This window comes from Eleutherodactylus coqui, chromosome 1 (assembly GCF_035609145.1).
Source record: "Eleutherodactylus coqui strain aEleCoq1 chromosome 1, aEleCoq1.hap1, whole genome shotgun sequence".
NCBI classification, from domain to species: domain Eukaryota; kingdom Metazoa; phylum Chordata; class Amphibia; order Anura; family Eleutherodactylidae; genus Eleutherodactylus; species Eleutherodactylus coqui.
The window spans coordinates 266,049,081-266,065,503 of record NC_089837.1 but is presented as its reverse complement, the minus strand read 5'-3'; the positions used below and the strand labels follow the sequence as shown (position 1 = coordinate 266,065,503).

The 16,423-nt window shown below is 41.3% G+C and overlaps 1 protein-coding gene across 2 annotated transcripts in view; it reads right to left on the bottom strand.

The window, feature by feature from the left end:
* Positions 1-3,930: 3,930 nt before the first annotated feature.
* MDN1 (midasin AAA ATPase 1) overlaps positions 3,931-16,423 on the bottom strand; it is a 351,783-nt gene continuing 339,290 nt past the window's right edge. For both annotated transcript variants that reach the window (XM_066608461.1, XM_066608470.1), the window contains exons 96-102: positions 11,799-11,914; positions 10,032-10,206; positions 9,877-9,950; positions 9,379-9,493; positions 9,235-9,298; positions 7,363-7,505; positions 3,931-4,743 (exon numbers count right to left, since the gene is read on the bottom strand). In XM_066608461.1, coding sequence (XP_066464558.1) covers positions 4,555-4,743; positions 7,363-7,505; positions 9,235-9,298; positions 9,379-9,493; positions 9,877-9,950; positions 10,032-10,206; positions 11,799-11,914 — 876 coding nt within the window. In that variant the 3' untranslated portion in view covers positions 3,931-4,554. The remainder of the gene's footprint in view (positions 4,744-7,362; positions 7,506-9,234; positions 9,299-9,378; positions 9,494-9,876; positions 9,951-10,031; positions 10,207-11,798; positions 11,915-16,423) is intronic.

The following is a 16,423-nucleotide window of genomic DNA, read 5'->3' as shown; positions in this document are numbered from 1 at the left end:
TGGCATGCTCCATTCTGCCGTGGATCGCCAACATTGCTATCACATTGATAGCAATGTGTACGGATATCTGCATGCAAAAAAAATACCATTTAAAGCAAATCCGCCGCGGAAATCTGCGGCAGATTCTGCGCGGATTGTATTTTTCAAGTGGACATAAGGCCTAAATGTCACAGTCAATAGCAACAATTGTATCAGATTAGACAGCAGGAGGGGGCTCTCCTCTGTTCTTACCGGGCACCCAGAAGTGAAATTGTGGGATGCTGATGGATAATAATGGCAGCCAGAGAGCTAAGAAAGGGCCCTACTCTTATGTCTATAAGAGCTCATTCACACGGGCAGGATAACTTGCAGTGTTGTATGCATCACAGCCCTTTTGCTCTGTTGGCAGAGACCGCATACAGGCTGCGATCGGCACTGCGCATGCCTGGGAATATAACGTCATGGACATGCACAGTGCGAATTTTTTTTTTTTTCTCTCTCCAAATTACCGACTCTATTCAGAGTGGGGATGCGTATCGAAGTGCTGCCCCTTCGCAGGGACAGCATTTCATACGTAGCCCTTTCAAGTGCTGCATTTGATACGCAAAGAAATAGAGCATGCTGCGATTTATTTCTTGTGCACATCCATACGCAGTGCCCACATGCCAGTGTGAATGGAAGAGTGAAAGCCCATAAACTTTTATTGCCTCCATTCTCCGCGTGTTATGAGTGTGTAATACGCAGTGACAGTATGCATGTGTGAATGAGCCCTTAGGCTGAACCTTCAACACTTTCTAATAGATTGCTTTGCAGTTTTATACACACATGGAATAATTCTTTGCCATACTGAGTATACCAAAGATCAAACTGTGACGTTCCTAGTGGGTGTAAATAAATAATGGAATAAATGTTAATGCAGTTTATTAAAAGCTGTGGGTTTTTTATTTTTGAAAAGTGAAGAAAAATAAATCCTACATGGGATCACTGTACTAATCATGACCTGTATAATTGCCTCTGTACTGTCACTAAACAAAACCCAACATAACAAGAGCAACATTATCACATATTACAACCACATAGTGACTAATACCAGCATACTGTTACTGAATAAAGACCACTACAAAGATCAACATTACCAACAATACTAAATGCTAAGTAATGACCACATAATACCAAAGTATTGCTGGGAAAAACAAAACACTATACGAAGACCAATATTACCCCTCCCCCCCCTTCCCAGTACAGTAACCATATAGCAGTGTATGCTAGATCTACAGAGATGCTCTGCAGACGGTATACATGATTGCAATACTGTTATATCCCTTGTGATGATTTTTCTGGTGACAACTTGCCTTTGCAGATTTGATGCGTACATTTTTGACTCCTCACTTTTCCATAGATCTAGCTTTGTTTTCAAACTTCTATATAATCCTCCATCCATGGTAGTAGTAATGTTACCCAAGATAACTCACACAGTAATGGAATCCCTCTTTTTGTGCTCCCTGTAGGCCCCACATAGTAAGTGCCACTTTTCGTGTCCCACACAGTGAAAGTGCCTTTACACAATAATGCCCCCCTTATGGCCTCACTTGGAAACAATGCCCTAGATAGGCCCCCCACTCAGTAGTCATGCTTCATATTAGGCTCACACTCCGTAATAATCCCCCGGACAGGTCCTCATTCAGTTTTAATGCTCCTTGTAGTCCCCCACTCTGTAATAATGCCCCTCACAGGCCCCAGCCCCTCCATTTAGTAGCGGTGCCCATTATACCCTAAAAAAAAAACAACTCAAGCAACTAGGAGTTGTGATTTTAATGTTGCTCTAAGTAAATGATTACACTATTGCATCAAAAGGATAATTTATTGCAGAAAACTGACCCCTTGAAGGGAGGCTCTAGTACCCTGTTGTACCACCTCTAGCTTGGATGCAAGATGCGATATGGAGGCTCTAGTACCCTGTTGTACCGCCTCTAGCTTGGATGCAAGATGTGATACAGGTGGGCATGGATGCATACAGGTTCCATATGGTATCCTGCAGCATATCTGTCCACATTTGCTGTAACTGAGCCCCTAAATCGTGTGAATGTGTAGGCAGTCGAAGTTGGCATCCCAGATGGTTCCATACATGTTCTAATGGCAATATAACATGGTGCTTTTGTTTTTTACAATGTGTATATAGTAAAAAAAATAATAAGTTTATACTCCCCTGCGTTGCTCCTCCTACTCCCAGCCTTTGCAGTCTACGCCCAAACAGCTTGCCCTATAACCTCTGGGTAGAGCAGATCATGCATGTCATATGATCACTCTACTTGTAACTCAGCAGTGCATCCAATCACCTGCTCACTTAGCCAGTGATTAGAGTCAGTGGACATATGAACTGGTGTTGAGATGTCATTGTTCTGCACCCAGAAGTGAAAGTAGTGGGAACTTGGTGCTGGTGGAAAGGGAACAGGGGAAGGCGAGTATATATTTTTATGTTCATGCTGCAGGCTGAGCTGGTTTTTGAAAAAATAGATGTCCCGGATAACCCGTCAGCTTCTGTTAAACCTAATGGGTTGTCATTTTCTTACCATTTAAACAATGGTGCACATACAGTAGATCCCTTATTGCATTACAAACACAGCAATCCAGCACACATTATGCACATGGACGACTCTGCTACAAAAACACTATACAGCACAGACTAAATACACAGCATTGCTGCACACATCTTACACATTGTTTATTAAAAGGAAATCTCACCATCTCTTCACAGCCCTCACACTGAGAGCACCATGAGGTAGTGGCAGGCATGCTGATTACAGTGATAAGTCTGCTGTGTGTATATGTGCAGTAGTTTGGGAGAAACTTCCATTTTATTAGTAGCAGCCAGCCAGGGAGAACTAGTCCTCAATATTCATGAGCTGCAGCTTGCCTCACCCACCCTGCTCTGCTGATTGACAGCTCTCTCTCTTTCTCTATGTTAAGTAATATGCAGACAGCTGTCAATCAGTGACTGGAAGACAGGACTAGTTTGCAGCTCAAGAATACGCATGTGCTGTTACTGATGAAATGGAAGTTTTTCCTAAACTGCTGCACAGATACATACAGCAGACTTATCATTAATCAGCTGGCCTGCCCATGCCTTATGCCTCTGCCAGAGAGGGCTATAAAAAGATAGTAACAGATTCTCTTTAACGGGCATTCATTTACAAGTGCAGATTTAAAAAAAAAAAAAAATTAATTTAAACTCTTTTCTCATTAAGATTATCATTGGTCTGTCGAGTAAGTCTAAAAATGCCTGGGTATGGTTTGCCAATGACTGAACAATTGCCTTTTACATGCAACGACTAGCATATGGTCAACAATGATTTTTATGCCTGCATAAAATGAATGACAAACGGTAAGCGGATTATCATTTAGCATTCAATCGCTGGCCATGTTTACATGATAATTGTTCATTTTCACACATTTTCGGCTCCTGGCACTGTTAATGTATCAAGTGGAAAATGCCCACAATCCCAATTAAGTGAGCAGCTGCAAAGCTCTTAACCAGCCCTGTTGACATGACAGTTCCTCTTTAAATATTTTGTTCCATAGTCTATGGAGGAACACAACCCACACAAAAAGCCATATTTGGTCTTGAGTCATCTGTAAAGTTGGTCATATATGAAATTGTTAATACTCCGAATAATGTTATGATAATTCTTACATCTACAGTACTAAAAACTAAATTACTCCATCGGTCCAAATACCTATTGCTCATGCTTCAAAATTTTTCTAGGACATTAGTAATAATTACTGCATTTAGTTTACCAATATTTCTGAAGAATCCACGTGGGAATACAAAATCAAAAGATTTTCCACTGCAGGAAAAAAAAAAAGGACCTGAGTGCTTCTGGAATTGGACCACATCTTTGGCCAGCTTAGAATGTATATTTTAACAGTGGGCTGTTCCATAAAGCAGAATCATACAGTTACAAATGATCTTTATTAGGCTGCATAGCTATGGGGGTAGCAAAAAAATAAAAATAAAAAGTCAGACGTGTTTGACAGACAAATAAGTTGTATGTCCTAACAATATAGTACAAAATGTGCAGGCTTCACAGTATAATGTTGTGATTTACAATACAGAGTATGGAAAACAAGTTAGACCACAACAAGAGTAGAAATGTTTGGATTTTAGGATTAAATGGTTTTTAAGGGAACTTTGGTTTATTACAAAAATAAAACCTTGGATTTTTGCATTCATTTTACTTGAAAAAAAAAAATACAAACGTCCTACATTTCTACATAGTATACCTTACAATCTTACTCTCCATGTGTCCATCTACTGTGTACCGCTAGTGTGCTTGGTTTTATGATAAATTTGTCATGTTACGCACAAGATGGCCATCAGATGACATCAAATATTTGAAGGTATGCCATTTTCTACTTGGGAGATACATTGCATAGCTTCCTGCATCATTGAAATGACTTGACCTGAGCTGCAGGACATGCTGTTCAATGCCACTGTGCACAGTTCCAAGACTCTTCCGTAATCTCTCCATTCTGCTGCAGTGAGTGCAGGCTGTTGTGCAAGTATCCAGACATGGTCTACACAAGTTCTGAAATAGTTACCAGCTCAAACCACTGTCTGAGGGCATCACTCAGGGTTTCTGGAAGAGTGTTCACATCTCGAAGGATGATGTAGAAAGGAAAGGGAAACTGTTCCATGTAAGATATCATTTTTGGCATCTCTTTGGGGTCTGTAAAAATTGGCACTTTAATATCCAAGATAGAATCCTAAAAACAATATGGAGCGTGTTAATAGCTACAATTAAAATGAGAAAATAAATGGAGGCAGCAGTCCTATGGTCAAGTGAAGTGAAGAATTTATTCACCCGTGATCACAGAAGCAACGTTTCAGCTCTTCCACTACATTTATGTATGCAGCAAAGCTGAACTAAAGGAAATTTCATGAGGTGTTAAAGTGAATTAGCAGTTTTACAATATTAAAAGGGTATTCCCATCTCAGCCTATTATGAGAATACCTCTCTCTATGCTACAGCCAGTAGAACATACAGAAACAGCATAGCTCAGCTCCCATGGTAGGCATTGAAACTCTGGTTTACAATCTATTCTATACATATTAAATAATCTGTTCATATGCTGCAACTTATCCATTCAAAATAATCAAACACAGACCTCAATTAATATGAAGAGAGTTATAAAGTAATAAAATACAAGTCATACTAAAGCTTTCCCATAAAATATATCACAATCTCCTCAGGTGCTCCTGCTCTGTAACATGATGCCTTCAGTTTGAACAGCAAGTTCAAGCTGACAACCTTCCTTTAAGTTACCTTACAATAAAGGAAACGCTTATTTGTAAAGATTTGTTCCAGTCCATTAACCCCTTGAGTGGCGGGTTTCCTACCACCCTGTCGTGCCCACCAGGGCAGGTTTTTTAAAATGGTCTAATCATTGAATTTCAACTAATTTTGCAGTTGCGTCTCAAGAGCCATAACTTTTTCATTTTTCCATTGACATGGCCATGTGAGGGCTTGTTTTTTACAGGACAAGTTGTGATTTTTTTTAAACAGGGGGGAGGAAAAAAAAAATGGGGAAAAAAGAAAAAAAGGGGCCATGTTATTAAGGGGTTAAATAATGTATTAACTTCCTTCTCTGGGTCATCACGACGCATGGATACCACATGTGTGAGTGTATTTTTGATTTTTTACAAAGTAAAGGGAGACAACTGTTTTCATAATTTTTTTCCTTTTTTTTAAATTTTTTTTTGTCCCTTTAGGGGACTTTCACAGGGACCCATCAGGACCCCCTGATCACATTCCGGGGGTCCGATGGTGACAGCCCTTTACATGCTGCAGTGACAGCCCTTTACATGTGGCAGTCACATAGACTGCCGCATGTAAAGGGTTAACACAGCAGAGATCGGAGGTTTTCTCTGATCTCTGCTGTAAGAGCAGGTACCTAGCTGTCCTCTGACAGCCAAGCACTAGCTCTCCCTGCCACAGAGACCATCGGCTTGCTTCTGACAAACCGATGGTCTCTATGGCAACCTGTAAACAAAGCAGGAGATTGCCGGCATATCGGTAATATCTTCTGCTGGTTTTTCAAAGCCCTTGCTTTGTTGTCTGTGGGACTGTGCAGGCAGAGCACAATGCTACAGCTTGTGGCATTGTGCTCTGCAGCTCCCATAGTGAAACACAGCCAAGAAATCTTCCGGGCTATGTCGCTATGAGCAGTGGAGCTCGTCCCGGAAAATTACCGGGTGTGCCACTCAAGGGGTTAAAGGGGTTTTGTCATTACAAGCAAAAAATCAACAGCTAGGCATGAGTTAAAATAAAAAGACATTCACCTGTCTTCAGCTCCCCAGGGTACCGCTAAGCAGATACCACTCCCGGCAGTCAGAGGCCATAGCATCACCTTCTGAACTCTTGTCTGAACTCCTGGTATCAGTGTTCACATCCTGGGCACCATGATGCCATGAGTTCAGGACGATGACTCTGCAGTCTCTGGTTGGCCGCTGCGGTCACCTAACTGCTACTGGCCATCTGTGCCAGAAGATGCGTAAGCGTGCGATGCTCAGTTGTGCCCCGGAAGGCCAGAGACAGTAGAGTATATATATTTTTTTATTTTAACTCAAGCCCAGCCATTAAAAATCTTTTACTCAGAATGACACAAAAAAAAACTGTCATGACAAGTTTTTCAGTACATTATGTAGTACCGTTGAAAAAGACAACTCGTCCTGCAAAAATAAGCCCTCAGACAGCTATGATGATGGATAAATAAAAGAGTTAAGTTCTTTTTAAAAAGGTGATGCAAAAAAGAAAAATGGACAAAAAAAAAAGGGGCAGCATCCTTAAGGAGTTAAAGAGGTTGCGCAAGATGCTACCCCCCTTCATACACCCTATTAGGCCAGATGATAGTCATAGAGTGGAGCCCCTGCATGGGGATCCCTCCCCACTCCCATAGGTCTCTCTCAAAAACAGCAGCTCCCATCTTGGTACACCTTCTTCTGTATTTCACAATACTACATTGCCACTGCAGGTAAAATGTCATGCTGGTCCAGGTCTCCTTTGCTGTGTTTCACTCTTATTGCTGTGGTCAATGCCAGCTTTTAGCACTCTTCATTGATGAGGAGCGCTAACCGCCCAAAATTAGAACAGACTCTGCTTGAAAATTGTGGCACTAGCCTGCGCTTCGATTAAGCAGCTGTATGTGAGGCTCCATGAAAAACAATGGGAGCCTCTAACAGCATCTAAATGCTAAAAAACAAACCATCTGTGTGAGAGAGGCCTAACAGTCTTCTTTTTTCAGTGCCTATTTCTATGTTGAGCGACTGTACATCTTATTAGCCTAGTAAATATGGAAATACTGTCAGTAAAAGGTCATATTTACCTTGGAAGTAGGGTTGTCCAAAATAATGAAAATAATAAATATGTTAGCGTTGCGGGCTGCCTTTACTGCTCTTGTGACACGGTCCTTTCCCTCTACAAATAATCCTCTTCCATCAGAGACTATTAAAAGTAGTTGGGCAATTTCTGAAAGAAAATATAAATTATCTAAAGTAACATTCTTACCGGATTTTCTGGTTTTATTATTTTTATACTACAGACAATGAGGGGAAAAAAATAAAAAAAACTTATACTAACCAGCCCCATTCTGTTTGCTGGCTCTGGTTACAAGCTACAGTCGGTCTGTAAATGGACCACCACATAACAAACCACAGGCATCAGCAGGGCACTGCAATCAGCTGTGTGTCACATTCCGTATACAGACTGAATGTAGCTTGTAAACTGCCAGCATAGAGCATAGGTCTCCAGGTGTTTTAAAAAAATTATATATCAGAAAAACCATTTAATATAGATCTTAAAACATGCTGGAGTTTGATAAGAATATAGCAAACGCTAAAAACTATACCAATTATAGACCAGTGTAGTTTATAGTGGTATTTTATTAAAATTACTTGCACAATCCTATACTATCTTCCCATTTCTCCTGTTTGCAGTGAGTTGGGCTTGTGACTGCTTTAAGGACCATGTAGCTTTTACCATTGAAGGCTATGGTGTATTCATTAAGCAAAGTTTGAGCCTATGCATTGTGTACAAAGGAGCCATGTAGCAATACTGTAAGGTAATTGTCATGCAAGAAGACAGTAGTATGCTAACAAAAATCATATTATATTTCTATACACCTGGTTTAAAGGGATCTGTCACCATCTTCATGCTGCCCGAACCATGGGAAGTCTATACCCAGGACAGGTATGCACTATGACCCCATGTACAGTAAGTGTTATTCCACACATTTTAAAGTTTGCTGGCCTCTCCCTGCCCACAACTTGTAAGTGACTGCTCTCTCCTCATACACAAGCACAAAGAGAAGAGGTCAGTCTACATGATGTGCCCCACCTCTTTGAATCGAGGGTTTCAATCTGAGTAAAACTTTAAAATGTGTTGTTCCAGGTTCAGGCAGTATGGACCTGGTGTCAAGTAACCCCTCCCCTTCCTTTTTTTAAATTACATTCCATCTTTTTTGTGGGTCTTTTAGATTGAAAGGGATTTTATTAAGAACACAGTGAGAATACACACAACAGGTTTCAGTTCTCATTCAGTGCCTTTAAGTTATAACAGGCCAGCTTATGTCATAAGGGGCGGAAATCCCGCAGAATGTCCGCAGCGGGACCCCATGGAAATTCTGCAAGATTTCTGCAGCTGAAGTCCCGAGACATTTGGCATGGGTTTTGAAAGCGGCTTATTCTGCCGCGGCCATCTCTCCTCGTAGATAGAAGAGAGCCTGCAGCGGAAACGATGATACAATTGACATGCCGCGGCTTTGAATTCCGTGCGGCATTTCAGTTTCAGCGTGGCTTGGTCGCAGTGTGTGGACGAGATTTTTGCAAATCTTGTCCACTTTGCTGCTTAGTCTCAGGCTTAAAATTGCATGTGGATTTTCCACATGGAAAGTCCACTCGGAAATTCCGCAGCAATTTCGCCCTGTGTGAACCCAGCCTAAGGTAACAAACTGAGTATATATTTTTTTTAAGTTTACAACAAAACCCCAAAAACCTCTACAGAAGACTGGCACAAGATAGGTGCATATATTAAGAGATAAGTAAAGCATTTAGACAGATTGCCCAGGCAAAGGTTTTTCAACTCATCATAAGAAAGATTACAGGGGTATGACAAATCATGTTTGACATGTTTGTTTTAACCCTTACATACTATGTGTCAATTAATACATAGAAATTAATCTTCAGACATCTTTGCTCACCTGGGGCTCTGCTTTGAGGCATTTGTTGTGCTGCAGCAAACATGGGAACACAAGATTCTAAAAACTGTACAGGAAAAAAAAAATCATTATACTTTGGAACAAAAAACATGATCATGGAGGAGGGTAGGCATATGCCCTGGTTACCTGGGCCAGCAGGGTTTTCTTCTGCTGAAACTTGCATTGACTGAGTATTCTGGATCCAGACTGCTCACTAAATTGTTCATGGAAGGGATGTAAGAGCTTGACGTTTTCTCCAAAACTAAGGTGGAAACAGATAATGTGAGCCTATAGATAATTAGTAGATGTAACTATGTAGCAGGCAGAGGGGTAATTCACAGTGACCCATAGAAAAGGATAGCAAACAGCAGAATCTTCAGGATGGATAGTAGTGTTGTACTTCTGATCATCTTCATAAGTTGCAATGTAGTGGAGTTAGACAACAAAATCAGCACTATGCTTTTCAAAGTGTAAGCATGGGATTTCAAAATTTATTAGTAATCACAGCAGAAACCACAAAGTGTCCATCAATATAATCACTGTGCCACCTTTCTACACAGGGGTAGTAGTATTCCTGCTAACATCCTATTTCCACATAATACGTAATCAACAATATGCCTTGAAGATTTAGCAAACATTTCTTACCTGTACACAGCAATCTGTCCAACTTCCAGGAGTGTCAGTGCATTTCCTATCACTGCCAGGGACTCGTAGGCAAGCTGGAAAAAAAATGCAACTTTATCTTACCGATTAACATACCATATTTTTAGATATTAAATATGCAGGCTAGAAATTGAAACCTGTTTAGAATGGTTGTCAACCATACTGGAGGAATCATCTATAGCTAAACAGATCTGGTATTCCCGTTTGCTGGGCTTAGTTCTGCGCAGCCAGATTTTGTCTTTTCTGAACTGACTGGCTATGTATGGAATCACTTTTCGCATATTTAGTCTTTTTCCAGTTCTGTAATCCCCTCTGCAATAATAAAAGAAAAATGAGATTAAAGAAATAGTTTGCAATGTATACCACTACATTTTCTGAAGGTTATTCTGTTCAGATGAATTCCTTTAATACATTAGTTCTCTGTGATGTACATGTATGGTGTGGGTTGGTAGTGTAGAAGTGGAGCCTGCTACATACCCAGTAGGTGCCGACTCTTTGAAAAAGCCGAGAAAAAAAAAAACACAAATAGCTGTGATTGGAGCAAACCTCAATTGCGACCATTTGACAGATTACATGCACTGTCAATCCCACCTTCCAACTCACCACTGGTCCTCCCAAAATGCAATTGAGGAGGGCCCATGTTTGCCATGGTAGCCCTGGGCTAACTTTATTAAGCCCTGCCTTTTCTTAGTTTTAATAGGTGAACATTGAAAATACAATACAGTGCAATACTGAAAGATATTGTAGAAGCAATCAAATGATTGCAAGTTAGTCAGAGACTAAAAAAGTTAAATAAAGTCATAATTCTTAAATAGAGATGAGCGAACGTGTCCGTAACGGACACATCCGCACCCGGACACCGGCTTTAGCGAACACTGGAGTGTTCGCGCGTAAGTGTCCGGGTGCCGCCGGGGGGCGGGGAGATGCGCGGCGGCGCGGGCGGCAGTAGCGGGGAACGGGGGGGAGCCCTCTCTCTCTCCCTCTCCCCCCCGCTCCCCGCCGCACCCCCCCGCGCTGCCACGGCGGCCCCCGAACTTTTTCGCCCGAACACCGAGGTGTTCGCAAAGTTCGGTGTTCGGGCGAAAAAGGGGCGGGGCCGAACGTGTTCGCTCATCTCTATTCTTAAATTAAAAAAACAAAAAAACAACTAAAGTTAAAACTAAATCATAAAAACCCTCTCCCATTTTTCACACAGAATAAACTAGAGAATAACAAAGAGAGACATATAATTGTTATAGGCCCCCTGCACACAGGCAGAAATTCTGCGGCAGGATTGCTCGCAGAATTTCCACCCCTGGACGCCTGCATAGGATTGCATTGCAAAACACAATCCTATGCAGATGGCCGGGGTTTGTCTGCGTGAAAATACACGCGGAAAACAAATCGCAGCATGTTCTATTTCTGTGTGGGTCTCGCAGCGGCCCGCACAGAAATGTCTTTCCCAGCGCCGCACTGGTCCCTGCAGGGGCTCAGTTCCCGCTACGAGAATTCTTGCAGCACAATCCGACCCCGGCCGTCTGCAGGTGGCCATAGCCACATCTGAAAAAGCCTGAACTAAGTATTTTATTATTTATTCCACATGGTGAATGATAGCCAGATGGGACAGGGCTGATGGACCCTTGTTCTGGTGATAGGTGTGGGTCTCAGAGGTGGGACTGCACCTATCAGACATTTATGGCATGTACTGTGGATATGCCAGAAATATATGGAATGAAAATCCCCCTTTAAACAGGTATCCTGATTGAGATTTCTATAATAGCTTGAAGTGTTTTCAGTTCATACTGATTCAAGTTAAACGGAAGCATGTAAAGTAGAGTGGCTTAAGTTAATAGCATTGGCCTACAGTTACGATGACAAGGCAACATGATCCTAAATTGAAATACATAATATAGCACTAAACTTACTTGAGCTTTGCAGCTTTTGTAGCCTCTAGTATAAGCCTTAGCTGTTCACATAACTGCTGAGACAGGGAAGCAGTGAGGAGGAGGTAATTCTGCCACATTTCAGCTGCTGACTTCTCCTAAAAGAATAAAATGACAAATGATAAGTACTATTTCATACCATTAAAATGACACCTGTGCTGAGATCTTCCAACTTAGAATAATGTTTATACTTTTCAATTTAAGGTTCAGCAGTACAGACATCAGGCACTTTAGAAAGCACAAAATAAACCCCAGCCTGTCTGTCTCTAACTTAAACGGTCCTCAATACTGACTGGTATTCTCTCTCAGCCTAACTGCATAAACAAAACAAGTTCAGTTATGAGTTCCGTACTCCTACAGAGTTTTTCCAACAGGTTAGAAGCTCCCAAAGCTTTGACCATATATCTCCATGGTAGAGTGAGGAACTGCACACCTTGCCTTTTAACATCAAAGCACTGGAGCTTCTAAAATAATCTAGCAAGTAAGCCTGCTCCTTCACAGAAAGACAGAACTCTGGGAGAAATATACCTCCCATCCACTACGACTCCTGTCACACTTAGCCTGAGCACTTACCATTCTACAGCTAAAATGGAGTACACTCTGGGGCAAATCCCAATAGAAGTTGACAAAGACGGCTTTTCGGTTAAATAAAGGTTAAGATAGTAACAGTGTGTAAAGCTGAAAAAAGACTTATGTACATCTAGTGCAGCCTATTACCCCCAATATTTATTCAGAGAAAGACAAAAAAAAAAACACAACATGAGGTAGAAGCAGACTTTCCTCATTTAGGGGGAAAAAAATCCTTCCCGACTGCAATCTGGCAATCGTAATAATAAAATCCCTGGATCAAAAACCCTTCTGAAGTAATCAGGGACTATAACATGTAATATTACTACAGTCAAGAAAGACGTCCAGGCCACTCAAACTCTTATCAAGTTCACCATCACCAAATCCTCAGTCAGATAGTTCTATAGTCTCACTGCTCTTACAGTAAAGAACCCCTTCTATGTCGGTGTAGAAACCTTCTTTCCTCTAGACGAAGATGATGCCCCCTTGTTACAGTCACAGTCCTGGGTATAAACAGATCATGGGAGAGATCTCTGTATTATCTCCCGATACACATAGTTATCAGGCTGTCCCCCATAGCTGTATTTTTTCTTAACTAAATAACTCCAATTTTGACAATATCTCACTGTAAGGACTAAAAAAGTTTTTTTTAAATTTAACTTTTATTGATTAAAATTAAAAATGGCGTGTCCACGTAGAAAATACCTTTGTGATACCTAGGTCACACACTAGAAATAAGACAATATTTAAGAAGTGACCTATATAAATCCCTGCATAGATAATGTATTGCAGGATCTAGAATATGTGTCTCTATTGTCACTTCAATCACAAATATCACTACACCTATCCTAACCCCAATTATACTACTGGGGTAAATATATAATTTAGTGCTGATCAAATAATGATCACACCATGCTTCCTTAGGTAATAATTATGTGGAAGACCCTTGGGCAATACTAGTTCATACATCCCATATGATAGTTAGTGGGATACGGCGACAAGCATGCGTGAACAATACTCTCAGAGTCAACGTAGTGGACTCAGCCCTTAAAACCAAGGATTGACACTAATTTCAATTGTTGAGTCCCCTCCGGTTTAACACATAAGATCAAATATCCAAAGCGGGTCTATGGTGCGTGAGGTTTTAAGTAAGATGATATCTGCCTCATTAATGACCAAAATCTTGTTTCAACCCGCTTCATAAATTTATTTCATCTATTTATATTTTCTCATAGCCCAGGGTCCAGAGATTGATCCACAACAATGCTCTCACTGTTATGCAATCATGTCCATTTATTTATAAGAGCAATTACATGACCGTGTACCATATATTGCTTATACATGTCTAGATTCACATACACATTGTAAATGAATCAGAGATAATAAATATACCATTGGATGGGTAGGGAGTGAATAATACTGATAACATTTCAGGTATGGTAGCCCTGTATTAGCTGATATTTATAAACTCTATCTCTCAATGGCGTAGGCTTTAATTGATAGTTTTTCCTAATTGCCAAACATCTTAGAGGGGTCAGACAGCTTGGGTTCTAACATCCCTCATTGCCCATCAACGCGTTTCCACAACTCTCAAATAGTGGAGTTGTTTCATCAGGATGGATTGTCAGAGGTAAGTATCGACCAGCCGTTACGGCTGCCAAAGATAGAATGGACAGAGATGGTAAGTCCGGCGCTTACATGGGTTTAAATATCCGTTTTCCCGCCTCCCTTTGCTGGGGGCTCGTTCTGCTTGCTCCAATGGGCATACAGTTGCTGTCCTTCCATCAGCGCCGTAGTATCGCGATGACTGGCGATCACACGCAGGAGCACTGGGAGTCAGGGGCCGAGGAACTCCCGGGACACCGAGTCATGTGACTCGGATGATGTAGGAGCACAACGCGTCCATGGCAACCAGCAGCCGCGTGATCGTGTAACACAGATGTCATGGCTAAACGGACGCTGTATAGAGGGACTCCGGCTTCAGAACTGATATTTCCCCAGAGGGTGATATTACACAAAGCAATCAATCATTGATTATAATACCAATAGAGACAATGCTCATTTAAGCAGAATTTATGCACAATCAAGTACCCATCCGGCACGGCACTAAATAGAGTTACAGATTAGGGAATACATTGAAATAGCTTAGAGGGTCATTGATGGACAAAGACATAATACAAAGTAATAACTCAAAGGTATAAAGAGAACAAGGATTCATGATCTAGAGATTCATTTCATGTAAGGTTCATCATGGTTTACTGCTATTGTCTGCTAACCACAATATTATAGATGCATAATTATGAAGGCCTCCAGATGTTATAATGTTCAGATAAGAAACATTCTTGACAATGTCTGATAGTCAATTTCAATTTTTATGTAATAAATGCATTACTTGATAGTGGGATCCTATCAACAATTATTCATGTCACCCAACCCTATGTCTGATTCGATCATATTTAAATAGAAGACACTTTACGGGAAGACCTCTAGAATAGACAATACTAGCTAGTATAAGGTTCAGATGTTCATGTATGATAATCAAGCTTGGTATATTGTATGTCATTGTATAGACTTGACCCGTGGTCCTCACAAATCCAAACCCTATCCTAGCATGAAAAAAGGGTTAAATGTGTTAACGCATGTAGAAGAGTAAGAACAGGTGCCATTCATTGTTTAACCTGCTCAATCTCGGATATGTCCTCGTATACCGATGCCAAAACTGTACACAAAACAATATTCTATGTATGGTCTGAGCAATTCTTTGTAAAGAGGAACCTTTTTTGATGCACTACGTGATCCTATATGCCTTGGCAGCAGCTGCCTGGCACTGATTGCTCCAGTTAAGCTTACAGTTAAAAGTAAAAAATTCCCAAGTCCTTTTCCATGTCCGTGTTACCCAGTGGTTTCCCATTTAGTCTGTAATGGTGACATGTATTTCCTCTGCCCATGTACATAATTGTACATTTATCAGTGTTAAACCTCATTTGCCACTTTTCTGCCCAAGTCCCCAATTTATCCAGATCTATTTGTAACCATAAACTGTCCTCCCTTGTATTATTTTACATTAGTTTTGTATCATTTGCAAATCTTGATATTTTACTGTACAATCCATGCACAATGTCGTTATTAAAAAGAATAGGGCCTAGTACTGACTCTGGTGGTACAACACTAGTGAGTGACCCAATCAGAGTGTGTACTAGTAATAACCACCCTCGGCTTTCTATCACTGAGGCAGTTAAGGTGCGCTTAGACAGAACGATTATCGTTCACAAAATCTTTTAAACTGAAGTTAAGTTATCCTTCACTTTCGTTTGTTTGAATGCGAGCCAAGAAAGGAACAGTGAAGGAGAATTGTGAGGTTTCTGGTCTAAGTAAAGTTGAATTGATCCAGGCAGATGGTTAAAGGAGTTGTCTCGTGGCAGCAAGTGGGGTTATACACTTCTGTATGGCCATATTAATGCACTTTGTAATGTACATCATGCATTAAATATGAGCCATACAGAAGTTATTCACTTACCTGCTCCGTTGCTAGCGTCCCCGTCGCCATGGATCCGTCTAATTTCGCTGTCTTCTGGCGTTTTTAGACGCGCTTGCGCTGTGCGGTCTTCTGCCTGGTTAATGGGGCCGCTCGTGCCGGAGAGCTGGTCACCGCGTCGTCATCGTAGCTCCGCCCCGTCACGTGTGCCGATTCCAGCCAATCAGGAGGCTGGAATCGGCAATGGAACACACAGAGCCCATGGTGCACCATGGGAGAAAACCCGCGGTGCACCATGGGAGAAAACCGCAGTGCATCCCTGGGAAAGGACCGGCGGCCATCTTAGGGAGAAGATTTATATAACTCCATATTTCGTCGGATCGGTGAGTAGCAAGCGGTTTAAAAACCGCTTTAAATTGCTATTTTATGCCAGGGGGGTGACAGGGGAAATGGGGTAATGTAAAATTTTGATGTTTGCCGCGAGACAACCCCTTTAAGTGTATTTCCTGCTGAGCATTCCCTGGCCTTTCACACCTACACTGGGGGATCTTTGATGTCCCTTGCT